We start from the raw sequence: 27,079 nt of genomic DNA, 5'->3' as shown, positions 1-27,079 counted from the left end.
TGTTTTTGGAATCCAGACTGACTGAGGAACAGTTGCCAGACCGCTGTGGAAGCATCCCTTCAGGCGACCCTGCTCCTCCTCCTCTCGTACCCGGTGGCCGTGGATGGATTAGGAGGGTGCACTTGTGTGGGGAGACGCTTGCCCCTGAAGTGAGCAGCCACCCGCCCCGTACCCAGTTTTGCTCTGCTTTGGCATTTTTTATTTATTTTATTTATTTATTTATTGGATTTGCCAATTGTTTACAAGATAATAAGTATAAGTGTATACATAGTTGTGAATACATGAAATGGGTACATATAAGAAAAATAAAAGAAGAATAAGAGAAACAATAGGACAGGGACGGTAGGCACGTTGGTGCGCTTATGCACGCCCCCTTGCGCTTATGCACACCCCCTTTGCTTGAGGAGCTTCTCCCCGTGCGTATGCACCCTCCCGGCCCCGCCACAACCGCCGGTTGCATGAGGAGGAAGAGAAGGAGGGGGGAGGCGGAGGAGGAGGGTCACCCGAAGGGATGCTTCCACTGCGGTCTGGCAACCGTTGTTCAGCCAGCCTGGATTCCAAAAAGAATAAATGAAAGAAGTAACGAAGAGCGCCAAGGAGAGCTTCCCGGCTTGGTCCAGCCGTGACTTTTAGGGAGGCACACAAACACACACACACACACACACACACACAGAGTGGGAGAGAGAGAGAGGGGAAGATAGGGACCCGGCTGCTTTGCTGTCCCCCACCGTTGCCCTTACTTTCTCAGGCCAGGCGAGGGAGGGGAGGGTGAGGGGCAGGACCAGCTGCTTCAAGCAAGGTGAAGAGGTGGTGACCAAGCACAGGTGAGTAGAAGCCTGGGAACGGTGGCTCTCAAGGGGCTTTGAGGTCAAATGGCCTGGAGTGGTCGAGATCCGAATTAACTTTGCACCACAGGTTCACCTGATCTCCAACTTCTTTGGTGTTGGCCTTACGGAGCCGCGGATTGACGCCTGGGCTCACATTGGACACCAGTGCCTTTTACTGCGCTCGTTTATAAGTGTCCAAATAATCCGGCGAAGACACCGGAGGAGTCACTCAGGTAGACTACCCCCCTCCACAGTCCCCCTCCTGGAGAAAGTGGCCATTCCCTGAGCTAAGAAGGGAAGGAGCTGTGGCTCGACTCACCCAGTTCCTAGGACTACCCCAATGGTCCCAATTCTGCTAGGAGAGGGCAGCTCCCCCTGGCAATCCCCCTTTCCCTCGGTGCTCTGACTTCCCATGGCCCACCACAGGCCTGAACGCCAGGTCAGGCCACTAGAAGGCCACTTCCCTGCTTCTAAGCAGTGCTCCTGTGCTGGCCACTGCAGGACCCTCCACCTTCTTCCTCAAATTCTCCCTCAACTTCGAAATGACAGCACCTGTTGCCTACATGGGTGCGACCGGGTGGGCATGGAAAGACCAACCGGGGCAATTTTTCCTGGTCCTACAAAGGGGCTTCAGGCGGGAGAGGGAAGGGATGGCAGGCGAATGGGCCATGCTACCTGGTCGCCCCCCCCCACACCTATGCCCCCCACCTGAAAGGCCTAGCAGCTGCGGTGAATCCCAGCTAAATTTTGCTGTACCGGAGGACATGTGGAGAGGCTCATGTTCTACTGCTGTTGGGAAAGCAAGAGAGTCTTTCCTGGCATAGAGAAAAGTTTGGAACTTCCCCTCCAATAGGGAAACGGGCAGCTCTGGGCGGCAGAGAAGCAGCCCGCTTGAATCCTGTTTCTCTCTGCCACCCAGAGCTGTGCCGGGAAAGACTCTCTTGGTCTCCCAGCAGGAGGAGAACATGAACCTCTCCACATGTCTTCCAGTACAGCGAAATGTAGTTCTGGTCCCCACCAGTCTGCATCTCGCCCCCCGCCTGGATTCACCGCAGATGCTGGGCCTTCCCTGCTGGGGGTTAGGGTGGCAGGTGGAGGCAGCAAAAGGCAAGTGGGGTGGGGGGGTAAAGGTGACTGGCAGTGGCAGGTAGGCGACTGAGCCCCAGAGCTTGCAGAGCCTCACTCACCCAGGGAGATCAGGTAGGGCCACAGCGGAAGGCATGCAGCAATGGCTGGCCTGGCGAGCGGGCAAAAGCAGGCTGCAGGCGATGCCGCGCATGCGTGATAAGGACTGACTGGGCACAGAGGGGAGGGGCGGACGGAGAGGGGTGGGCCTAGCCGGTGGTGCGATTTGCCGGTTCTCTGAACTGCGCAGAATCATAACAACCGGTCCTATAGAACTGGACAGAACCAGTAGAATCCCACCCCTGGTTCCATCTCTCCAGATTTTTCTATTTAATAAAATCCTTTTTTTTTTTTTTTTTTGCAATGTGAGATGCCAAAAGCAAAAGAGAGGAACTAAAGGAAGAATCTTCCAGAAGTTATTTCTCCAACCATTTGGAAATAGTGAGAGATTTTGTATTTACTTAAGTGAAGACCAGAGGCTAATATCTAACATCTTGTCTAATATCCATTTTTACCTCCATTTTCCATGGATGGAGAGTCCCAACATATTTTCTTTGGCATTCCTTCTTTTCCTGCTCAGTCCCTGCCTCAGTCCAGATGTGTGGAAAGTTGTCATCCTGGATTTGTCAAGAGGGCTCGAGAAGGAGAGCCATTTTGCTGCTACGACTGCGTTCCTTGTCCGGAGGGGACCTTCTCCACTCAAAAAGGTGGGTGATACTGCAGGAAAGGAAGGCCTGGTGGAACTGGATCCCTCCAGAGCATTGTCATGAAAGTGTGAATTAAAACACACTTTTAAGCTGAATTGGTTTCTGGTTTATTTCCAAAATGCCCCATTTCTTATCTAAACAGAAGAACAAAAAGACTGTGAAGGAAGGACTGGATAGAGGTGGCTGTGGCAGATTGGACAAGCTTTACTACTGCCAGAGAAAATATTTCTTCTTTTTAGCTTGGATGTGTCCTTCCTTCCACATTTACTTCTCTAGGAACACCTGAGTTCCTTGAAACATGAGGAATTGGTTTAGGTCCACCTCCTGAAAGGAGGATTGCAATGCAGTCTACATGGGTTCCCTTTGAGGAACACTGAAAAGGTACTGCTGATATACGAGATGCACATTGTGGTGGCATGGACAGTTATGCCTGTTTGTGGCTGCAACCGTATCACCACTGCTCCAATGGCCATTCCATCTTATTTGCAGCAGTCACTTGATCTGCCAGCATCCTCTGAGGCAAGTATGACAAGAATTGCCACCTGGCAGGTAATTTTCTCTAGAAAGATTAATTGATTCATTATTTACATTTAGTAATGGAGGTTCCTATCAATATTCTGATCGTTACAAAGGAAATCTTACAAGTCCTAATCCCTCCCTCAATTTCATAGGCTATCAAAAATATATCGTAGCTATATTTTTTTAAAAAGTGATACACTTATTTTCTTTCTCTAGAGATATTAAGAAATCCATCCTGGAAAATGCTCCTGATAATCACTTGTTCCCATAGAATGTACAATATATCTTGAAATGCAAAGGATAAAGAAATATGGGGTTGTTGTTTTTTTCTCAGATACAGTAGAATGCACCAGGTGTCCAGATGATAAATATCCAAATGAGGACAGAATCCAATGTACCCCCAAAGTTATAACCTTCCTGTCTTATGAAGAACTTCTGGGCATCATCCTGGTTTCTTTTGCCCTATTCTTGTTCCTAACCACAGGCCTTGTTTTAATCATCTTCATTCAATACCGAGAAACTCCCCTTGTCAAAGCCAACAACCGGGACCTCTCCTACATCCTCCTGGTCTCCCTCCTGCTTTGTTTCTTGTCTTCTTCTCTCTTCATTGGTCAACCAAGGAAAGCCACCTGCCTTCTCCAACAAACAGTTTTCAGCATCATCTTCTCAGTTGCCGTTTCTTCTCTCTTGGCCAAAACCATCATGGTGGTGCTGGCTTTCCTGGCCACAAAACCAGGAAACCAAGCCAAAAGATGGCTGAAGAAGAGTTTGGCCAACTCCATCATCCTTTCTTGTTCTGCTGCCCAAATTATCATCTGCTCCATCTGGCTGGGAGCTTCTCCCCCCTTCCCTGACTCTGACTTCCACTCCCAGCCTGGAGAGATCATCCTGCAATGCAACCAAGGGGCCGTTGTCATGTTCTACGTCTACATGGGCTTCCTGGCTGCCATCTGCTTCACGGTGGCTTTCCTGGCCAGGAATCTGCCTGGGGCCTTCAACGAAGCCAAGCTGATCACCTGTAGCATGCTGGTCTTCTGCAGTGTCTGGGTGACTTTTGTGCCCACCTACCTGAGCACCAAAGGGAAACTCATGGTGGCTGTGCAGGTCTTCTCCATCCTGGCCTCCAGTGCTGGGCTGCTGGGCTGCATCTTCATCCCCAAGTGCTACATTATAATTCTGAGGCCAGAGCTGAACACAAAGGAGCATCTCAAAGCCAGAACAAATGTAAAACATGAGATATAACATCATTATGATAGTGGAAGAATTGTTAATGTTTCTTTCATTTGATTTCCATTTAGATAGTATGCAGGAGTCAAAGAAAATGATATCTGTATGTTTCAAAATGGGGAACTGTTGAATGACTGGAATTCTTGTAGTTCCCTCCCCTTTCAATAAATATTGCTAAAGAGACTTCTGTAAAATTCAGAGGAATTCAGCTATTCAGCAACAGCTACTGAACATGACACCTTATAAAAAACGATTGATGCACTTGTTCCTACTGACAGCAGCTAAACATGTGGGTGGGTGGTGAGGGAATGAGTAGGAAAAGAGGTCAGGAGGAAGCTTTGGGAACCAAACACCAGCCTGGTTGCCTGATCCTCTCCCTAAAAATGCCAGAATTATGTGAAATGCCATGTTTGGCTGGCTCTCAGCTGGGGAGGTAAATCTTCATCCCTCTTTTTTTTTAAAAAAATTTTTTATTGGTTTTTAAAAACAAACATAAACAAACAAAACATAAAAACATAAAACATCTTTTTTGAAAGCAGCATAATCCCGGGTTACATCTCTTCGTACAGACACAAATTCAACTTTATGCTCATTTTTATATTCCATTCCATATCTTATTACTATTCTACATTTTCTATATAGCTTCTCCCCTCTTTTAACTTTCTTAATTTTATTTTATTTATTTCATCTCAATTCAAATCATTGTACTTATATTCTTTGTCTGTCCTGTTTCAACTGTCTACTATCTTTTCTCATTAAACAAAATTTCTCCTGTAATCACTGATTGGAGTATGATGCCTTTATATCTTTCCCCTAAAATTATAACACTTAATATAATACATAACTTCCATTCGGATTCTGGTTGGTACATTCTAAAACTACACACTATATTCTTAAAAAAAGAAAAAATTATAAATGTATAATATAATTAAAACAACAATCCATTCCAATTCAATTCTATCATTAATATTTGTTGTGACTGGAAGGATCGATCCTGCTGGGAGTTTTGACTCTGATGACTCTGAAGATGGAAGGCTGGAGCCTGCTGTGAACGTGGAGTCTGAATTATTAGAGGACACAGATGTGAGCCAGGGGGATGAGAGTTTGTCACAGAGACAGTCCTCCCCAGAACCTTCGACCTCATTCATGCCAGCAACTGATCCACAAAATGAGTCAGAGGCTTCGAGTGGGGAAGCTGACAGATCGTGGCTTGACGCCAGAACTAGGAGGAGACTGAAACGTCAAGCTGAGGGGAGGCGTCAAGCCAGACATTGATTAGAGAGACTGACACGCCCATCCAGGTGATTTAAGGAGGCGTGATGATTCTCAAACTTTGCTTGGAAGCAAAGTGTTTGATGTGTCGAAAGGATACATGTGGGGTGGCCTTTGTAATTTATGGACATTCTGAATTACCAGACAGATTCCGGGAAGTCTGCCAAGGACTGGAATATAGTACTATTAACCCTTTATTAGTCTGCTTCTGTTTTGTTTGAATGTTTTGAACTGTGGAACTCTGTATTCTCACTTGTGAATATAGGTGAGACATAACAAATATTAATATTCATTTAAATCTTAACATTTTTGTTAGGGATACAACACCCTAGCAGAACGTGCAACGGCAGTCAAGCAGACAGAGAGTGTGTGTGAGATAAAGCGTTGTTGTAGCTTTACAATCAGTAAGACAGATACACTGTGCAATTAAATAGTTTTTATTCCAGCAAGAGTTATAGCATAGTCAAAACAGTCCTTATGTCATACACTAAGTTCAGACAGTCCAAGGGTTATTCAGTTTGCAAAGTCCAGTGTAGAAAATAGGTCATTTAACTCACAAACAATCTGTCCAATGATGTATCTCTTTTGCAGTCAGAGATATGAAGCAAAATCAAACCTTCTTTTCTTCTCTCAGCAAACATACACAGTAATCACCATCAATCCTTCTCTGTCAGCATTCCAGTAAAAGCCGGCAAACAGTGAGCTCTCTTGCTCCCTCTTATGGCGATTTACAACCGCACCCAAATACTTGGCTTACAGTTTAAAGTGACACACACATTTAAACTAACTAACATATATTATATTTAACCAAACTAAGTTAGGTAACTAATGTTATCCCTAACATTCTCCCCTTTTGGGTAACATCATAATATATATCTTTATTTACAATTTCAACCCATATTTTTCACAATTCTCATTGTGCCTTACTGCACCTTGGGCTTTTGTAAATCCATCTGCAATATTTTCTTCAGTTATGCAGTACTCCAATCTTATCAGACTATTTATCACAGATTGTCTAACATTCAAATATCTAAGGTCAGTGTGCTTAGATCTAGTCTTTACAGCAATATTTGTAGCCAACTGTATGGCTGCTTGTTTGTCCTCATACACAACAATGGCATTCTTAACAGTTACTCCCATATCTAATAATAACTGTTTATACAGAATTATATCAGTACATAGTAATGATAAACATGAAAATTCTGCCTCCATTGTGGACATACTAATATGTTGCTGTCTAATAGACCTCCAACCAATCAGTGTTTTATCTAATAGTATAGCCATACCAGAAGTTGATTTTCTTGTTTTTATATCTGTTGCAAAACTTGCATTAGCATATGCACTCAAAATCAAATCATCTTTTGGCTCTAAATACAATGCATAATGCATTGTCTTCTTAAGATACCTTAATATACGCTTTAGCGCTTGCCAGTGACATTCATTTGGTTCAGCACTAAATCTTGCCAGTTGATTAACTCCATATGCAATATCTGGCCTTGACCAATTACTTATATATGATAAGCTTCCTATCAATGACTGATAAATAGTCTTATCAAATTTTGAACTCTGAGCATCAGTACGACAAAATTCCTGACTCATTGGAGTCTTTGCCGGTTTACACAGTTCCATTTTATACATTTTGAGTAATTGGTATATTTTATCTACTTGTGATATCTTAAATCCACTATTGTTTTTGTCTATTGTCAATCCTAAATACTGTCTGATTTCTCCTAAATGCTTTAATTTTATTCTCTTACTTAATAATGATATTATCTCACTAGCTTCATTATTAGTCTTAGTTATTAAAGCAATATCATCTGTAAACAACAATAATAATGATATCTTTCCATTTGTCTCTTTTTTAAATAAACATGGATCAGCTAAACCTGCCTTAAATCCAATATTATTTAGCTCTTTTACAATATATTGGTTCCACTCATAACCAGATTGTTTCAATCCATAGAGACTCTTATTCAGTTTCCAATAGTCATTATTAATTTTACCATCCTTAATACCTACTGGTTTTCTTAAATATATAGTGTGCTGCAATGGTGCATGCAGATAGGCAGTTTCCACATCTAAATGGTTAACTATATAATTCTTCTTAGCTGCCCACACTAACGCTGCTCTTAAAGTTGTAGCCTTTAAATTTGGTGCAAATACCTCATCATAATCACATGCCGTTTGATTATATCCTTGAGTTACCAACCTTGCCTTATGGGTAACAGTCCCATTCTTACCAGTTTTTAACTTAAATATCCATTTGCAACCAATGGACTTTTCACCTGGAGGTAATTTGGTTTCTTCATAAACCTTCATTTCCTTTAATGAATTTAACTCCTTTTCCATTGCCTCTTGCCAATTCTCCTGATCCTTTACAGGATACATCTTAAGTTCATCTATACTGGTAGGAACTTTACTCACTTGGCAAACTATACTGGCTTGATACCTATCAGGTGGTCTAGTTACACGTGTAGAACGTCTAGGTATTACAGGGCTTACAGGTGGACTTTCATATTCTACCTGCTCCTGATTATCTACCTCTTCCTGTTCTGGTATTTCTTCCTGCTCTGGTCCTATATGCTCTTCCTTTACTTCCTCTTTAATTGCTCTCTTCTTATTACTGTTTTTATCTGGCCTTTTGTAGGATTCTATCATTACTTCTTTACTTGAATCTTGTTCCAGTTTCTCCCATCCTACATGTTCTAGGAATTGTGCACTAGCGCTACAGTAAACTCTAGATGTACCTTGTTCCCAGAATCTGTATGATCTATGGTTAGATTCATATCCTACAAAAATCAAACTTTTTGCCCTATGTTGCCCTTTCTTTCTCAGTTGAGTAGGGATATGCACCCATGCTGGTGCTCCAAATGTGTGCAAGTAGCTTAGGTCAGGTTTTCTGCCATGCCACCGTGTGAATGGTAATTCACCAGTAGTAGAATTAACCACATTATTCAGTATATGATTCCCACACATTATTGCTTCTCCCCACAAATTATCAGGTAATCCTGAATCTGAGATCATCGTACGAGCCATTGCCTGTAACGTTTGGCCTCGTCTCTCTATAAAGGCATTATGCTGTGGCCTATATGGTGCAGACTTCTTATGTTCTATACCTGCCAACTTCAGCTTATCTTGGAATTTATTGTTTGTAAATTCCGTACCATTATCAGTAATAAGTGTAACTAACTTCCTTTTAGTTTTCCTTTCAGCGAATTTAAGCCAATTAAAGAAATTTTGATAAGTTTCAGTTTTACTTTTCATTAGATAACAGAAACCATATCTAGAATAATGGTCCATTATACTAAGAATATATCGAGCACCTCCCACACTTGGTTTTTTAGGACCTATAATATCAGCAAATACTACCTGTCAGCCTCAAGAGATACCCATCCCTACCTATCAAGATATCTCCGCTCCTAATTATGGTTCATTTGTTGCTATGCTTTTTACTTCTCTTTCGGCTGTCATGAAACGGTGGGAGGGGGAATCTTCGAAGGAAGAAGGCAGGAGGTGTTTTGCATTCTTTTGCTGGGTAAGGAAAGGAGGGGATTCTTTGTTGTAACTTTCCATTTCTCACTAACCTCTGTCCTCTTATATGCGCAACTGCGAACTTTTATCAAAATATGTCAAGGTCACTGACAGTAGCCTCATCATCACCTAGAGATGACCACATGATCCTATTCAGAAGTTTTAATTGGAAGAATCATTTGATCTCTGGAGGGGGAGCAATTCTATCCCTTTGTATATGCATTTTACCCGCCAATATTTTAGTTTCGGAATTGATTCTGTTTGCTACCATTCATTTTCCAGTAAAAGATAAATTCTGCTCTACACCATGGAGTCTGAGTATTTCTTTCTTGGGATCTAGAAGGAGCACAGTCTGACATTATTCCGAAACTCCAAATACATCAACCCACCCGGAGAAAACAGCAACTTTTCTTCCGAGGGGCTTTCTCTCATGTCGGCTCCAGCCAGCGATGAAGAGGACCAGGGAGCTGTGGGGGGCAGCCCTTGCTGCTGCCAGAGATGCCGGCTGCTGATTTACTGGCAGACCTGACCCTGGAAGAAACCCCAGCTGAGATGCCCAGATGGTCGTTGGGGGTCGGTTGGAGAGATGGGACGACCCCCTCCTCCCAGAATCACTGTAAGACGAAGAGGTGCGAAGGAACGGCTGTGGCAGGAGGGGGAGGAGATGGAATGCAGGCTGGATCAAAGCGGCAGATTCCTTATGGATGCTTCTGAAAAGCCCAGCACGGCTCAAAGGTATGAGGGGATGAGGGAGTGAAGTCAGCCCGGAGAAGTCAAGCCAACCCCACCCCCTAGCCCAACCTACGCCGGTGCAGCCACCCGCGACCGCCTGGGAGCCCCAGCAATAGGTGTGCCTCCTGGAAGGCGCCCCTGCCTCCCCTAGATGTGAAATTTGGAGGAAATCCCAGAGACTTGGGGTTTTTCCTGGTGCAAGTGGGAAGCTACATGGCAGAATTTGAAAGGAGTTCACTTCTGAAGCAGCCAAAGTGAGATGTGTCACCAGGACCCTGGAAGGGATGGCAGCGGACTGGGTGGTGACTTTGTTCAATGATAACTCCCCCAACTGCGAAACCTCGATGTTTTCATGACTGCATTGAGGAGAAGATTTGAAGACCCCCTGGCAGAGAGAAGGGCTAGAATCAAAATGAAAACCTTGACCCAAGGGGAGATCGGTGGCAGACTACACCCAGGAGTTCAGGCAGTTGGTCTCCTGTCTCCGAGGCTGGCCCCAAGAGGCCCTGGTGGAAACCTACAAAGATGGCTTAAATGAAGATGTATACCACATGTGCATCTCCCGGAAGGATCCACGTGATTTGCAGTCGTGGTACTTGCTGGCGGAAGAGGTGGATATTGATCTGGCTCAAACAGACGCAGAAGGGGTCCTGGCTGGAGAAATCTAAACCCCCACGCCCCCAAGAGGCCTCCACTCCCCAAAGAGGAGGGATGGCAGCAAGAGCCAAGACCACAGCCTGCTTCCGTTGCGGGAAGAGGGCCACCGGATGGCGGAGTGCCGAGTCAAGTTGGTCCCATCAAAGCCGCAGGGTCCAGGGACGAAGCCGGTAAACCCCCAACCAAATCCCGTGAGACCGGACTGAAGGCGAGGAGGTTGTAGAGTCGCCCTTCCGGCGGGGGAGGGCTGGGACCTCCAACCTTGCTCGACGAGACCGATTCGGAGGATGACGCCTCGGTAAGTCCTACCCAGGGGCCCATGACCATCCCAATAAAGTTAAGGGACCCTACATCGGGGACCGAGGAGAGATGTTGGCCTTGTTGGACTCGGGGTGCACGAGGTGTGTAATTAACATGAAAGTAGTTAAAGACATGGGCATCGGACTGAGAACTTTGAAAACGCCCATAGCTTTCTGTCAATTGGACGGATCTGTGGCGGGAGGTAGCCCGGCAATCTTTATAACGGAACCCTTAGAAATGACCATGGGAACTCACCGCGAGATTTTGTGCTTTATCGTGGCCCCTGGGATGGAACAGCCTTTAATACTGGGACTCCCTTGGCTTCGGAAATGGAACCCCCATATAAACTGGAGGGAAGGGTGGATACGCATCCGCACCGATCGCCCACGGAAGGGGAGGAGCCCCACTCTCGGGAGGGGAGGAGAAGCCCCATCCGAAGCCCCAAGTTCCGGCTGAGGTAGCTTCCGCGGGTGTCGAGCGAGTGGAGGGGAGGAGAAAATCCCGAAGGAATACTGGGACTTAAGAGAAGTGTTTAGTGAAAAAGCCTCTGACGAGCTCCCTCCCCATCGATCAACCGATTGCAGCATCAATTTCTACCGGGGTAACGCTCCCGAAACCGAAGCTGTATCCAATGACACCGGGAGCTGGAAGAACTGAGAGCGTTCATCGACAAAAATCTGAAACGTGGCTTCATCACGCCTGCCAGACCTCGAGTGGCGGCCCCTGTGATGTTCCGCGAGAAGAAAGATGGCTCAAAACGTCTGGTAGTGGACTATAGAAATTTAAACGCTGTGTCGGTGGAGAATATGTACCCCCTCCCCTGATGAAGGACATGATAGCCCACCTGGCGAAGGGAAGATTTTCACAAAGTTGGATTTGAGGGAGGCATACTACAGGATCCGAATTAAGAAAGGCGATGAGTGGAAGACTGCGTTCAACTGCCCGATGGGTTGCTTCCAGTTCAATGTTCTTCCCTTGGCCTACAGGGCCGCTGTTTTCATGCAAATGATAAATCAAGTGCTTCACGAACATCTATACAAGGGGTTCTGGTCTATCTTGATGATATTCTCATCTACACGGAGAATAAAGACGAACATGTGAAACTCAAATGCTCGGTGTTGCACAAGCTGAGGCAGCCAAACTGTACGCCAAACTGTCCAAGTGTGAGTTCCATCAAGAAAAAATCGACTACTTGGGATATCGTATCTCTCCCGAGGGCATCGAGATGGATCCAGAGAAAGTGCTGAGCTGTATTGGAATGGGCCCCCGAGAACCCGGAAGCAACTTCAAAGTTTTCTTGGGTTCGCCAACTTCTATCGGCAATTCATCCCGTCTTTTGCAAAAATAGCAATGCCCATCACCAACCTTCTGAAGACAAAGGGGAAGCGAAACCAAAACCCAGCCAACCGTTGAATTGGTCCATGGAATGCCAAGCCGCATTTGAAAAGTTAAAAGACTTTTTGCTGCAGAACCAGTATTGAAACACCCCAACATGGATGCCCCTTTCGTGATCCAAGCTGATGCAAGCGATGTGGCGGTGGGGCGGTTCTACTTCAATTAAATGAGAAGGGGACACTACAGCCGTGTGCTTATACCTTCCGAAAATTGACTGACACTGAAAGGAGATGGGCCGTCTGGGAGAAGGAAGCTTTTGGTCCGTTGGGCTCTTCTAACCTGGAGACAATTTTTGGAAGGAGAGAAGCATCCTTTTGAGGTATGGACGGACCATAAAAATCTGGAAGCTTTAAAGACTCTAGAAAGCTATCTCCTAAGCAGGTTAGGTGGGCTCAGTTTTTCAAGCGATTCAATTTCTCGTTGAAGTATATCCCAGGGGAAAAAATTTTATGGCGGATGCTTTGTCTAGAATGCCTCAATACAACAGTATCCGAAAGAAGTGGTAAGACCAATCGTGTCCACTACACAGTTGGCTGCTCCTGTAATTACCAGAGCACAAAAAAAGAGACCAGGAGAGGATCTGTCCGCTGACCTGATGGAGCGATTTAAAGAGGCTTTGAAAACAGATAACTGGTTCCTAGCAAATGCGAATAATTGCACTATTCGAAATGGTCTAGCCTGGATAGGTGCAAAATTGTATGTACCCCAAATCCTGAGAAGCCAAGTTTTACAACAAACTCATGATTCTAAAGCGGCTGGTCATTTTGGGTTTGTGAAGACTCTACATTTGGTGAAAGCGACAATTCTGGTGGCCTTCGCTGAAAAGGACATTGAGACTTATGTAGCGAGCTGTCCAGTTTGTGCTTCAGCGAAAAGGCCGCCTGGTAAACCACCAGGTTTGTTGCAGAATGTGGCCAGGCCAACGGCACCTTGGAAGGAAATTTCCATGGACTTTATAGTAGATCTACCCGAGAGTGTTGGACATACTGTCATTTGGGTAGTGACTGATTTGTTTTCCAAACAAGCTCATTTCATCCCTTGCTCTAAGATTCCTTCAGCGAAATCATTGGCCAGAATGTTCATTATACATGTCTACAGGTTGCATGGCGTTCCTGAGCGTGTAGTTTCTGATCGGGGGTCCAATTTACCTCGAACTTCTGGAGAGAATTCTTGAAATTGATAGGCTCCGCCCAGAGCCTAAGCTCTGCCCATCATCCCCAAACAAATGGGGCCTGTGAGAGGACAAGCGGGTGTTAGAACAGTACCTCAGATGTTATATAAACTATCAGCAAGATAATTGGGTGGATTTACTGCCTTTGCGGAGGTGGCGTATAATAATTCTGTACACAGTAGTACGGGATTTACCCCTTTCAAAGTAGCCACGGGACAAGATTTTGTGCCCATACCTGAACTGCCTCGAGAAAACCCCACTATCCAATCGTTGGACGATTGGATATCTAAGCTTCAACAAAATTGGCCGGTCGTTCGTAAAGCTCTGGACGAGGCACACCAATCTCATAAAAAATTTGCTGACAGGAAGCGAGCCCCACAGATGATGTATAAGGTGGGCGATAAAGTTTTCCTCTCGACCAGATATTTGCAGACTACACAGAAGTCGAAGAAGTTGGGTCCTAAGTATGTGGGACCTTTTCCATCGAGAGGATTGTAAATCCGGTGACTGTTCAACTGACTTTACCAAAGACTCTTCGTCGTATTCATCCTGTTTTCCATGTTAGTTTGTTGAAACCAGAACATACCAGTACTTTGCGGCCGACCCAGTCTGATCCACCCGTACCCTGTTAATCGAGGGGGAACAACATTTCGAGATTAAAGAAATTCTAGATTCTAGGAAATGGAGGGTGGTGTCCAATATCTTGTAGCGTGGAAACATTTTCCTCTTTCCCAAGCTGAATGGGTTAATGAAAAGGACATTAGGGCCCTGATTTGCTAAAAAGTTTTATGCCAAATACCCTGATAAACCCTAGGAATGTATGCCAATGTTAATACATAATTGTTTTTCTCTTACAGGGACTAATGTCCTTCTTCTTAGGGGGTCCTGAATGTCAGCCTCAAGAGATACCCATCCCTACCTATCAAGATATCTCCGCTCCTAATTATGGTTCATTTGTTGCTATGCTTTTTACTTCTCTTTCGGCTGTCATGAAACGGTGGGAGGGGAATCTTCGAAGGGAAGAAGGCAGGAGGTGTTTTGCATTCTTTTGCTGGGTAAGGAAAGGGAGGGGGATTCTTTGTTGTAACTTTCCATTTCTCACTAACCTCTGTCCTCTTATATGCGCAACTGCGAACTTTTATCAAAATATGTCAAGGTCACTGACAGTAGCCTCATCATCACCTAGAGATGACCACATGATCCTATTCAGAAGTTTTAATTGGAAGAATCATTTGATCTCTGGAGGGGGGAGCAATTCTATCCCTTTGTATATGCATTTTACCCGCCAATATTTTAGTTTCGGAATTGATTCTGTTTGCTACCATTCATTTTCCAGTAAAAGATAAATTCTGCTCTACACCATGGAGTCTGAGTATTTCTTTCTTGGGATCTAGAAGGAGCACAGTCTGACACTACCTCTAAAGGTTCCTTTGTTTTGAATCCATTAACTCTATTTGCTGATATCACCTTGCTTTTCTCTTCACTACATACATTGCATTGCAAATACTTACTGCAAGGTTTCAGTTTTATACCCTTAGATTGTTCTACTGTTTGTTTAAGCATTTTAAAATTTATATGCCCCAAACGTCTATGTAACAGATGTATGCACTCATAGTGAGGTTTAATATTATCATAGACTGTGTTAGCTACCTCTAAACTATCATTTAACACATACAATTCACCTCTTAAAGTTGCAGTCACTTTCTTATCATCTTTTTCAATTGTGCAATTGTCTCCCTAAAGGTAATTACATAACCTAGTTTAACCAAAACTCTCACCGAAAGCAAATTAAACTTAAGTTGTGGTACATATAACATTTTTACATTTTCTCTTATGCAATTGCAATATGCTATACCTTCACCTTTAGCCTTAAGTTTCCATCCATTAGCTAACGATATTTGCTGTGAACTTGTGGACATCTTAACAAATTTTTTCTTATCGTTTGTTATGCAGTGAGATGCTCCACTATCTATCACCCATAAATTACTATTCACAGTTTCGTTGCTATACATGGCTAACTCTATGCTTTCTTTATTCTTTCGATGCTTTTTAGCATTCTGGCTGGCTTTTGGCTTTTTGCTTTCTTGCAATATCTAGCCAAATGTCCATTTCTTCCACAATTAAAACATTTTCTAATTGTACACGCTGACGGAGATATTTTCTCTTCTTCACATTGTGATTGTTCACTTCTGAGTTGATCCCTTTCAAGCTGTCTCCTGGCTTCTTCAATTAATCTGCCAGTAATGTCAGTTAGAGATAAACTATCTTTTGGCAATACTTCAAGCGAAGTTACGTAATCATCGTAGCTCTGGTCTAATGAAGACAAAATGATATAAACTTGGTGCAGTTCAGTGAAGATAAGTTCCTTTTCATGCAGTTCTTGAAAAATTTTCTTCATTGAGTTTATATGATTTAGCATGTCTCCATTCTTCTGAAGATGTGTCCTGAACAGTTTCCGTGTAAGATTTATATGTGCTCCTACACTGTCCCGAACATAAATCTTCCTTAGGTTCTCCCAACATTTCGCAGCTGTCTCTTCCCACGTATATGGACAAGCTGTTGGTCAGAGAGAGTCAGTCCTATTATGCAAAGAGCTTGTTCATTCTTCACTTGATATTCTTTTATCTTCTGGGCATCACTCTCATCCTCCGGATCCCATGCATCTACTTCTGGTGGGTTTTGTATTAAATCCCACAAACCTTCTCTTCGTAGAAGTAGGCTACATTTCATAGACCATGAAACATAGTTTGTTCCATCCAACTTGGATATTTGAGACAAACTTTGTATATTGACTCCTGCCATCATTTAACTGGATATAAAACTATATTAATAAAAACACAGCTTTCTGTTTACAATATTGTGTTGCTACACAAACTCTCACTCACAAGCCTGTTATACTGGTTAGACTGACTGTGCACCTGGGCCCATAACCAGTGTTAGGGATACAACACCCTAGCAGAACGTGCAACGGCAGTCAAGCAGACAGAGAGTGTGTGTGAGATAAAGCGTTGTTGTAGCTTTACAATCATTAAGACAGATACACTGTGCAATTAAATAGTTTTTATTCCAGCAAGACTTATAGCATAGTCAAAACAGTCCTTATGTCATACACTAAGTTCAGACAGTCCAAGGGTTATTCAGTTTGCAAAGTCCAGTGTAGAAAATAGGTCATTTAACTCACAAACAATCTGTCCAATGATGTATCTCTTTTGCAGTCAGAGATATGAAGCAAAATCAAACCTTCTTTTCTTCTCTCAGCAAACATACACAGTAATCACCATCAATCCTTCTCTGTCAGCATTCCAGTAAAAGCCAGCGAACAGTGAGCTCTCTTGCTCCCTCTTATGGCGATTTACAACCGCACCCAAATACTTGGCTTACAGTTTAAAGTGACACACACATTTAAACTAACTAACATATATTATATTTAACCAAACTAAGTTAGGTAACTAATGTTATCCCTAACAATTTTGCACATTACTTTTCAAATAAATATCATACTTCTATGGGAACAATTATAAACTTTCCATAGTTAATACCCCCCCTTCACTTATATTTTATAAAACATTAACTAATTAAAATGTTCCAGTTCCTTCCTAATTCAATTTTCTCATTTATTTTATTTCATTTATTTTATTCACAAACATTTCACTAAATTACACTATTTTATCCCTCATATGTTGTTTCCAATTTTCTAACATTATTTCTATTACAAATATAACAATACAATCTTATGTACCAGGCTGGCCACGGAAGCCTCCCTCACATGGCCCCGGGGGTGGAGGGGGCCTTGCCAGGGTTCCCGGCCTTGGAGCTGGGCAGAAATGGCCCTTCCCAGCCCTCTCCCACCCTCTGGGCCTCCCACCTGCAGAGGGGAGGGGGATCCAGGCTGAGTCTCGGACTGGACTCACCCACCAACCCCACAGTCCAGCTGAAGGGCCGGAAAGGGCCAGGCAGGCAGATGGACACACACACACACACATACAGAATGGGGGGGGAGGCTGGTGTCCCTCACTCCCAAAACGCCCCCCTCCCAGTCTGTGCATGGGATCCCCAGCAATGCTGCCATCATCTGCTCCCCTGCAGGGAAGTCCTGGATTGTCTGGGGGAGGGGAGGAGAGGACAGTGGCCACCCCCCCTTTGCTTGGCATTTGTGGGGAGACCCCTAAAGGCGAGATTCCTTTCTGGGCCTCCCAAAGAGCATCCAAACGTTCCTGGCATCAAGTGGGAAAGAAGCCTAAAAGGAGAGAAACTCCTTCACTGGCTGCGATTGGGGCTCCCCAGCCTGCCCTCTGGTGGGTCCCCCTTCCTGGGGAGGCTCCTCCCTGCCAGACCCTCTTGCAGCCTCTTGACCCGGGGGAGGCTGGGGGGCGCATATCTAGGTGCAAAGGGCGGGGGGACACAATGTACCCGGGAAGAAGCCCTCCCCCTCTTCCCCCTCCCCCGGGACTTTCCATCAGGCTGGGGAGGCGAGAGAAGCAGAGGCGCGCAAGAGGCAGACGCGCATGCTCAGTCCCTTTCTTGAGGCTCGCAGGCCGCCTGCGGAGGGCGCCCCCTGGTGGTCCTGGCCAGCCACGGCAGCTCCCCTTGTGAGAGGGAGAGAGGAGAGAGGCGCGCCTTTGCGCCCCAATCCCAGCGGCCTTGAGACCAGACGGGTGCGGGGAGGGGATGATGGGACACGGAGCTCAGCTCTCGAGAAAGGCCCAGGGACGCCCTGTAGTAGTACTTCATGGGTGATAGAGAGTTCGTATCTCTCATCTCCGCCAGCCAGAGCAGAGTGTAGCGCAAGGGTTAAGCCCAGAGAGTTGTGACATCCTAGAGTGGAAAGGAGGACCCGCTTCCTTCCGCGTGGAATTCTCTCCTCCCCACCCGTACATAAATCACTGCGGGCAAGGTCCTCTTGCGCATGCTCTGTTCGCCCTCTGAAGCCGCCCAGGATCGGAGGCTTCAGGATGGGCGGGGGTCGCAGGAGGCAATCCGGCTTTGCTTTCCTTTCCCCCCTGACTTGGCCCCTCCCTTTGCTCCACCTTGGACTGCTGGGGGGGCGCTGGGGGGACTTGGCATGCAGGAACCGCCGGGGACCTTATGGGGGGGCTGCAGGGAGGCGCAGTGTGTTCTGTACTCCGCGTCATCTGTGATTGAGGCGCAGCGCAAGGGTTAAGGCCAGAGAGCTGCTAGGTGCTAGAGCGGAAAGGAATGCCTATTTCCGGCCTTCCTTGGAAAAGAGCCTCACAGGTGGAATCGTCTCTCCCTCCAGCTGCTACGGGCAACGTTCGCTCGCGCATGCGCCTTTCTTCCTCTGAAACTGCTGCTCCCGGCACCCGACGCTGCGAGGCTTCCCCGGGGCAGGAAGGAGGGGGGCCTCTCCGCTGGGGGGGGTCACGCGATGGGAATCGGCTCTGCTCTGCCCCCCTGCGGGGAGGCGGGCCCAGGATTGGGCTCCTCCCCTTTCCCCGCCTTTGAACTGCTCGGGTGGGGACCCTGGAGCGATGGTGGGACTTTGTGCGCAGGCAGGGCTGGGTCTTTTTTGGGGGGGTCCTAGAGGCTGCTGGGGGAACCAAAGGGCCTTCGGGTTCCCCCTTGGGCGGGGGGAGAGGAGTGTGGAAGGCGGTGGGGAAAAGAGCCTGGGTGCCCCTCCCGTGGGAAAGGAGCGGCGGATTTTCCCACGCCTGGCAAGATTCCACCCTGGGGGGAGGGGAGAAATCCTGGGATGTATAGAATATATACTGTCTGTATAGACTCTATAGGATGGGTAGAATGTCTATTGGAGGTTGGACTTCTCTCTCTCTCTCTCTCTCACACACACACACTTGTGACTGTATGATTTTAACTTTGTTGCTTGTATCCTAATGATTTTTTGACTGTTTCCTAAGTATGATTTGATTGCTTATTGTTTCCTATGACTATCATTAAGTGTTGTACCTGATGATGCTTGATGAATGTATCTTTTCTTTTATGGACACTGAGAGCATTTGCACCAAGACAGATTCCTTGTGTGTCCAATCACACTTGGCCAATGAAGCATTCATACACTCAGACACACACTCACGACAAATTGAGCAGTCCAACTTTAATGCTAACCAACCTAGCTGGGCTGCCCAGCGGCCTCCCTCTTCTGCCTCTGCAGGAACCCCAAAGGTGGTTTGCCCAGCCATCGCCCCAATGGGAAGAAACCAGGAGAAACTTTCAGCCCTTGAATTGTAAGGAAGCAGAGATGGAAAGGGGGCTTCTTGGGGGCTCCATTTGCCCCCAGCCCTTCTTTTCCCCAGGGGAGCAAACTTTGCTGGGAAGGGATCCAGGCAGCCCTGATCTTTAAGGAGGAGAGAGAAGTCACCAAGATCAATCCTAGTAGAAAATCACTCCAATTTCTGCAGTGGAATTTTCCTTGGAAAGTCGAACTCTAAGAAGGAAAATAGCTGCGATTAACTCTGGCATTACTACCAGATTTAGTTGGAAGTAAATGACAAATCGGATAAGTAAACCCAAGCCACGTGACTGTATTTTCTCCTACTACTCAACTTGAACAGCTTAGGAAAGTTTTTCACTGTTTCAAAAACCCTTTGAGCATCGTATTACAGTCTTGTTTACAGAGTAATAGCAATCTACTATTACAAAGAGCAACAATTTCCTCTCAGTCAACAACAGCATTAACCCTTTCCTTGCAGACTCTTAATACTATCTCATTACTTTAATCAAACACTGATTAACTCAATACCTCAAAACTTACAACTTTTTTACCTCATCACCTATATCTACGGTTAGATAATCAATTTCTATAAAATATTTTATTAATGGTTCAATTGATTTATGGTCCTAATTGATTAGTGTGACTAGAGTGTTTAGTGCAAATAGTGTTATTACTGACTAGTTGAAAAGATCAATATGCATGTAATTTTAATTGAATAGTAAAATCAATGATTTAGTGAATTTAAATGAACAGTGTGATTAATGATTAGTGTAATTAATTGATTAGTGTTTAGAATATTTAATTGATTAGGCTGATTGTTGCCCATAAATATTATCTGACTAGAGAGATTACTGCAATTGATGATTGATTGGTGTGATATTGTTCCATTAATTAATTTAATCAACGTACCATCTTAACAAACCTACCATGACAAGAAAAAAATCCTATGCCAAAGCACTACCTACAGAGAACATAATCCCCCACCAATGATCCACAAGACTCCTGCACATGCCTTAAATGCTACAAAAATCTAAAGGATAATGAAAACTCCATCAAATGTTCTCTGTGTAAGAAATACACTCATCATGACTGCTTGGGATTAACCGAGCAATTTATTCAATACCTGGAATCATCCAATGAGTTTCCATATTACTACAATTCATGCAAACCCAAACTGGATCTGTTGGAAAGAATTGATACCATTGAAACCATAGTAGCATCCCTGGACGATGCAAACCCAAACTGGATCTGTTGGAAAGAATTGATACCATTGAAACCATAGTAGCATCCCTGGACGCCATAAAAGAAAGAATATCCAACCTTGAAAAAAAAGAAACAACGCAAAAACCTGAACTTCCAATAGCTACAAACCACATCTCTACCCAACAACCACAACCCAATCCAAAACCCAATCCACAAATAAACACAACCCAGACAAATATTGATATCCCAATCCTCATCAGAGAAGCTGTTGAGCGTGAACGGAAACGTCCAAACGCCATCTTATTTGGTCTAGAGGTCACCAATAACAATGATGACATCACAACTGTCCGAAACATCATCAGGGATTATCAAGCATCAACCATCTCCGCTGATGAAATACTTGACATTTCACGCATTGGCCGAGAGCTCAATAACAGTGACGGCTCTATAGCCCCATGCCTGTGCAGAGTCATTTGCAAAAATGAATCAAGCAAACGTAAATTCATTTATACTATAAACTCACTCGCCAAAACCAACACCAACCATAAGAACCTCCGTTGCCGCCCTTACCTAACCATACAGCAACGTGCCCGCTCCCGTGTACTCCGCATTGAACTCAAAAACCATCTAGACAATGGAGAGAAGGACCTGTACATTGACTACCATGCTGACTGTATCAAAAGTAAGCCACGCAACCCAATACTCAGCTTTTACCCTCAACCACAACCCTACTTCAACCGATCCACCATCACCCAAGACTAGGCACGCACGCCCCCAACTACCTCAATTCCAACTACTGCCGGCCTTAAATGCAAACTACTCAATGCAAGAAGCCTCGTGAATAAAATACCTGAATTTCTCATCCTCCTGTGAGGAGGGGGCATGGAGGGGTCTTGCAGGGCCAGGGAGGGTCTGCAGTGGGTCTGCCCATTCCCTAGTGAGGGCAGGGAGGGGGGCTGGGGAAGAGGGAGGCAGGGGAGCCCCCCCAATCTGGTCTGGGCAGCTGAGGTGCTGTCAGAAAGCCCGCCTCTGAGGGAGGGGCCCTCCTTGGGATTGGCTGAAAGGGACATTATGATCGTCATCACGCTATGCCACCATCTGGTTTATGTGTTTTGGCCTGGCACCTATTGCCAACATTGCAGTTCTCTTCCATCAACCTGGGTTAAGGGCATTGTGTGGACTCACCTAGTGGGGAGGGTCAATTCAGCCTGTCTGCACACAGGATGGGGAGCTTTTCCTAGGATCCATTTCTGGCTAGTTGGGGGTATTCAGCAGCTGCAACACTTGGAATAAACTACGGCTGAGTGAACGGGGGTTGGCGGAATGTGTGAACCGGATCAGAGTTTGGCATTCAGGGTAAAAAGTTGGGACAATGGGAATGGGACATAGAGGCAGCTTTAGGGGTGGAGGTGGGGTCAGTAATCCCCCCTCCAATGTCTGGACAAACCTGGATAGAGATTTGGGTGTTCAGAGGATCAACTTTGACTTTGATGCTCTTTCTCCTGCTTGGAGCCACAGAAATGGTTTTGGATGCTGGTTTCCAGTATTCCCAGTGAAGCCAGGACTGAGGATACTGGGGCTGCTGGTCCCCAGGGCAGAAAGGCTGAGGGCAAATCCCAAGACTGAGAAAAAAGGGAGAACGTGGCTGTGACCCTCTCTGGGTCGGCTTACTCTCTCTCTCTCTCTCTCTCTCCCTCCTGCCAGGCGTTGGGAGGAAGGAAGGAGGGAGGGGCTGCTTCCCAGGTTTTTTTTTCCAGGTCCTCCGGGTGGATCTCTGTCCTGCCTGGATCGAGTGGGTACCCATGCAGGTCTCCCAAAGGCCTGGACTCCAACCCCCATCATCCTCAGCCCCAGCCGTGCCCTTAGCAGAGGCCCCAAAGGGAGGCCCAGCGGAGGCTCTTCCATCCTCCAGGGAGGAGCCAGGGGGCTCAGGGATCCCAACCAGACAGCAGTGGCCACGGAGGAGGAGGAGGAGGAAGTTTGTGGCCAGAGAAGGATCCGGGGAGCTTGGGCGACTCTGCCTGAGTCTGAAGGGCCAGGAAGGGGCCGGATTCACAGGGCATCCCAGGCTTGGCTCCAGGGCAGCCTCAGAACCAGCTGGGATGGCTTCCAAACCAGGATCCGGGTCTTTAGGGGATATTGAGGGTCAGTCCAATTCACGGTGGCATGTTTCACTTCTGGTGGCCATAAGAAACCACATTTTCTGCATTCTGCAAGCTGGCCAATGACTGAGGGTCTCTTCAGGGGTCTCTGTTGTTTCTCAAAATGGAGGCAACGCGTGGAGAGAGGTTGGTCTGCATGAGTGTTTTTCAAACTTGAAGAGGAATGGACTTCAACTCCCAGAGTTCCCCACCCAATAATGCATGGACTTCATCATGCTGGGCAGGGAATTCTGGGTATTAAAGTCCCTTCATCTTCAAGTTCCAAGTTTGGAAAAAGCTGGTCTACCTTTTTCCCTGAGGTGAGGAGTTAAAGCCCTGCACAAAGACTTGGCTAACTCACAGGTTGCATAATCTATTTTCTTTCTTTCTCTGTGTCTCCCTCCCTCCCTCTCCCACTCTCCCTCCCAGGTAACCCCAGATCCCCCTATGAAGACCCGGCCCTGCATGGCTTCTTCCTGACAGGAGCCTCTCCTGGAAAGACACGGAGCCCAAGTGAGGCTGGAGAGATCCCGGGGCTCCGTCCCCCCAGCATTCAACCAGGGACTCATAAACCAGGTTAGTCTCTTCCCAGAAATGGGGGCCTCCCTCAAATCCTTTCCTCTTTCCTAGCCCTCTCTATGGATCTGGGCTTTGCTTTCCTCTGAGTGCCCCATGTATGAAAAAAAGTGGCAGTGGAACATGGGACTTGGGCTTCCCTCTTCCCAGGACTTGCCTGGCCTCTACATCGGAAAAAGAGGCAGGGGAACTATTTGGATTTTGGCACTAAATAGGCATAATGAAACGCTGAAGTTCAATGTGTGAAAAAGAAATAATAGCTAATAACTGGAATTAATGAAATTAATGAAAGTTTAAAAAGGGAAAAAGTGAAAAGAAAGGGTGGAACATGGAAACAGAACTGAGCCCGTCACTTAATGGCAAAGGGAAAATTTCAGTGACTCTTTGAAAAATGCTTGGTCTTTTTTAAAATTGGAATTTGAAAGGAAACAAAAGGAATTCCATTATAATAAAATAAAAACCCTGAAAAGTGAAATAGTAGAATATTACAAGGGAAAAAAGATACATGAAGAAATTGCCCTGGGAATATTTGGTGACTTTGGGAAAAAGTTGGAAAAGAAATCAACAGAAGGAAGCTGGAAACAAAGATTTATGGACACTGACTGTTGAAATTTAATATAAAGGACGCCGGTTGCAATAAACTACTAGACAATTGGATTGGACATAAATACTAAAGAAAGGAAAATAAAAGAAGTAGTAGTGTACAAAATGGGAGAAATGTGTGTGGAAATAAAATTGGAACAACAAAATAGGAAGGAAATGATGAAAGAAAGCTTGGAAATGTACAGCATCATACTACAAAAATTAGAAATGGTAATGCAGATTAAAGAAGAACAAAGAGAAACCGAGGGGGAGGAGTGAAATAAAGAGGAAACCAGCCCTAAAGAATAAGTGGAACAACATTAAAACAAGAAAAAAAGAATTAAAGTTAAAAATGTGAGGTTTGATGAGATAATTAAAGGGGGAATTGTTTGGAAAATTAAACAAAAGAAAAGGAAACAGCAGAAGAGGGAATTACCGAGGAAAAATCAAGAGAGGGAGGGGGATAAAATAAATAATTGGAATAAGAAATGGAGAGAAATTATAAAGGAAAAAAGGGGAATTAAGAGAAAGGACCAGAAAATGATGGGAAGTAGAAAGCAAACAACAATGAAAAAAAGTATATAGTCAGGAGAATGAGAGACAATGGGTAGAAGAAGAACAGGAAGGGGGATTCTGCAAGGTAACATGTCGTGATATATAAGAACATAGATTTAAAAATGGAAAAGAATGGAACTGATATTTTTCTTTTAAGGATTATTGTTAAACCAGACATAGATTTAATTGAAATAGATATGGAAATGGGAATTTACTGTAAGAATATTCATTTATATTTAATAAAGCAGTGAATAAAGTTAAAATGAGATGAGAATTGTAATGGAAAGACTAAAATTAGTCTAAAATCTGTATCTAAAATTAATTGAATAAATATTTTTGATATATGATTTAGAATGTAATTGAGAAAAAAAAAACCATGCAGAATCTGACACACACACACACACACACACACACACACAAACACACACACACATAAATACATGTGTGATATGTAGTAGTTAGATTGTTATTAATGTAGAATGTGATAATTAAAAAATGACTATACTATGGTAAAACTTTATAATGATTTAAAGGGAATAAATTGGGAGAGTGTATAAGGCAAAGGGGTGGCAAGCTCGAATTGACAATTAAAGGGGACACCTGGGTTATTAGAATTAGGATGGAACCTATTGAACAATGAATGGAATAATAGTATGTGATGAAATTGCAAATGTGACATATAAAAGTAAATATATGTACTAAATATAGAAATGAAATAAGAACCTTAGATAATACTGTAAAACAAGATATGAGAATATTTAAAGAAAAATGAAATAAGTTATGATATGAATTGGATTGGATAAGTGTAATGAATATAAGAATATTTTAGAATATTTAAAGGAAAATGGAATAAGTAATAATACAATATGAAATTGAACACGAAAGATGAATATGTAACTATGGTCATTTTGTATTGAAATGTAAAAACCTGGAACCACGCTGTTCACCAAAAGAGATGTTTTTTTAAAAGATAAAAATAAAAAAATTATTAAAACAAAAGAAAGGGAGGCAGGGGAACATGGGATATGGGTTTCTGCATCCCCAGGTCTCAAAGAAGGAGGTTGAAAGAGGATTTTGCATGTCTGTTTTCCGTCTGCAACACGAAGCTCCTGAGCTCCCCTTCCCTCCCTCCCTTCCCCACTACCAGTTCTCCACAACTGGTCAAAACCTACTGAATTCCACCTCTGGATAAATACCTCTTCCATGTGGCACAAAGCCACAAGTCTCTGCCTTCTTCTACTGCTTGTGCGAGAACCAGAGGGATTTGTGTGAATCTTAGACTGACCTTCTTCTGATCCAACAGAGCTTTTCTTATCTCCTTCAAATGGAATTTGCAAAGGGATCCTATTCGCAGTTAGGAGCCATTATGAGACATAAAAATTGATTCCCAATTGATCAGCAATCTCTGTGGTTGGAGAGCAGAGCAGCTTCCATGGGTGCCTCTTCCTAGAAACCTACAAGTCTCCCCAACTTATTCAGCCCCTTCTTGGACCTGGATGAACATTATGCAGCATTGGAGCATTGGACCTGGTCAATGATGCGGTTGCCTTGACACAGGATCCGTGCAACCTCCTCCTGGGAAGAGTCCCAAGGTCCCCTTTCTCTGGACATCTTCTCCAGCCCTTCACAGATGAGACAGGCTTGGAGGAGGAGCAGAGAAATGCTTCAGGTACAAATTGTAGAGTGGAAAATTAAAGGGCCTGAAAACGGCTATTTTATTTCTCTGGTTGATGAAAGAAAAAAAAATATACAGTGGAAATTTCTTTACAAACTTAATTTTTTTATTTACTTTTTTTTTTGCTGTGAACTACATACAATCCCAAAATCAAATCCCAGACAGCTGTTCTGCTGAATTCTTTCTGCGAAGGAGGTTTTGTCAGGAAATCAAGAAAGACTCATATAAGATGGATGAAGATTTCACTCCTCAGCTGGGAGCCAGTCAAGCATGGCATTTCACATCATTCTGGCATTTTTAGGGAGAGGATCAGGCAACCAGGCTGGCGTTTGGTTCCCACAGCTTCCTCCTGACCTCTTTTCCTACACATTCTATCACCACCCACCTACATGTTTACCTGCTGTCAGTGGGAACAAGTGCGTCAATCGTTTTTTATAAGGTATCAGTTCAGTAGCTGTTGCCGAACAGCTGAATTCCTCTGAATTTTACAGTGGTCTCTTTAGCAATATTTATTGAGATGGGAGGGAACTGCAAGAATTCCAGGCGTTCAACAATTCCCCATTTTGTAACATACAGATATCATTTTCTTTGACTCCTGCATACTATCAAAATGGAAATCAAATAAAAGAAATATTAACAATTCTTCCACTATCATAATGATGTTATATCTCATGTTTTTACATTTGTTCTGGCTGTG

General features: G+C 44.5%; 2 protein-coding genes across 19 annotated transcripts in view; one reads left to right on the top strand and one right to left on the bottom strand.

Moving 5' to 3' along the window:
* LOC148128511 (uncharacterized) overlaps window positions 1-27,079 on the top strand; it is a 190,457-nt gene that overhangs the window by 69,679 nt on the left and 93,699 nt on the right. The window contains exon 1 of one of the 4 annotated variants that reach the window (XM_087948897.1): window positions 18,850-18,935. The exons of the other annotated variants lie outside the window; for them this stretch is intronic. Coding sequence (XP_087805023.1) covers window positions 18,850-18,935 — 86 coding nt within the window. Of the gene's footprint in view, window positions 1-18,849; window positions 18,936-27,079 lie in introns of those variants that run through there. 4 annotated transcript variants of the gene reach the window in all.
* LOC148128512 (vomeronasal type-2 receptor 26-like) overlaps window positions 1-27,079 on the bottom strand; it is a 215,008-nt gene that overhangs the window by 128,235 nt on the left and 59,694 nt on the right. For 2 of the 15 annotated variants that reach the window (XR_015746327.1, XR_015746335.1), the window contains exon 2: window positions 22,301-22,475. The exons of 11 other annotated variants lie outside the window; for them this stretch is intronic. The gene's annotated coding sequence lies outside the window, so the exon portion shown is untranslated. Of the gene's footprint in view, window positions 1-22,038; window positions 22,109-22,300; window positions 22,476-27,079 lie in introns of those variants that run through there. 2 more of the 15 variants (XR_015746330.1, XR_015746336.1) reach the window with 1 other exon arrangement.

This window comes from Notechis scutatus, unplaced genomic scaffold (assembly GCF_049901735.1).
Source record: "Notechis scutatus isolate UNSWTSFEM ecotype Mainland unplaced genomic scaffold, rNotScu1.2 NSCUSCF31, whole genome shotgun sequence".
In the NCBI taxonomy this organism is placed as follows: domain Eukaryota; kingdom Metazoa; phylum Chordata; class Lepidosauria; order Squamata; family Elapidae; genus Notechis; species Notechis scutatus.
This window is presented reverse-complemented; position numbering and strand designations above follow the sequence as displayed.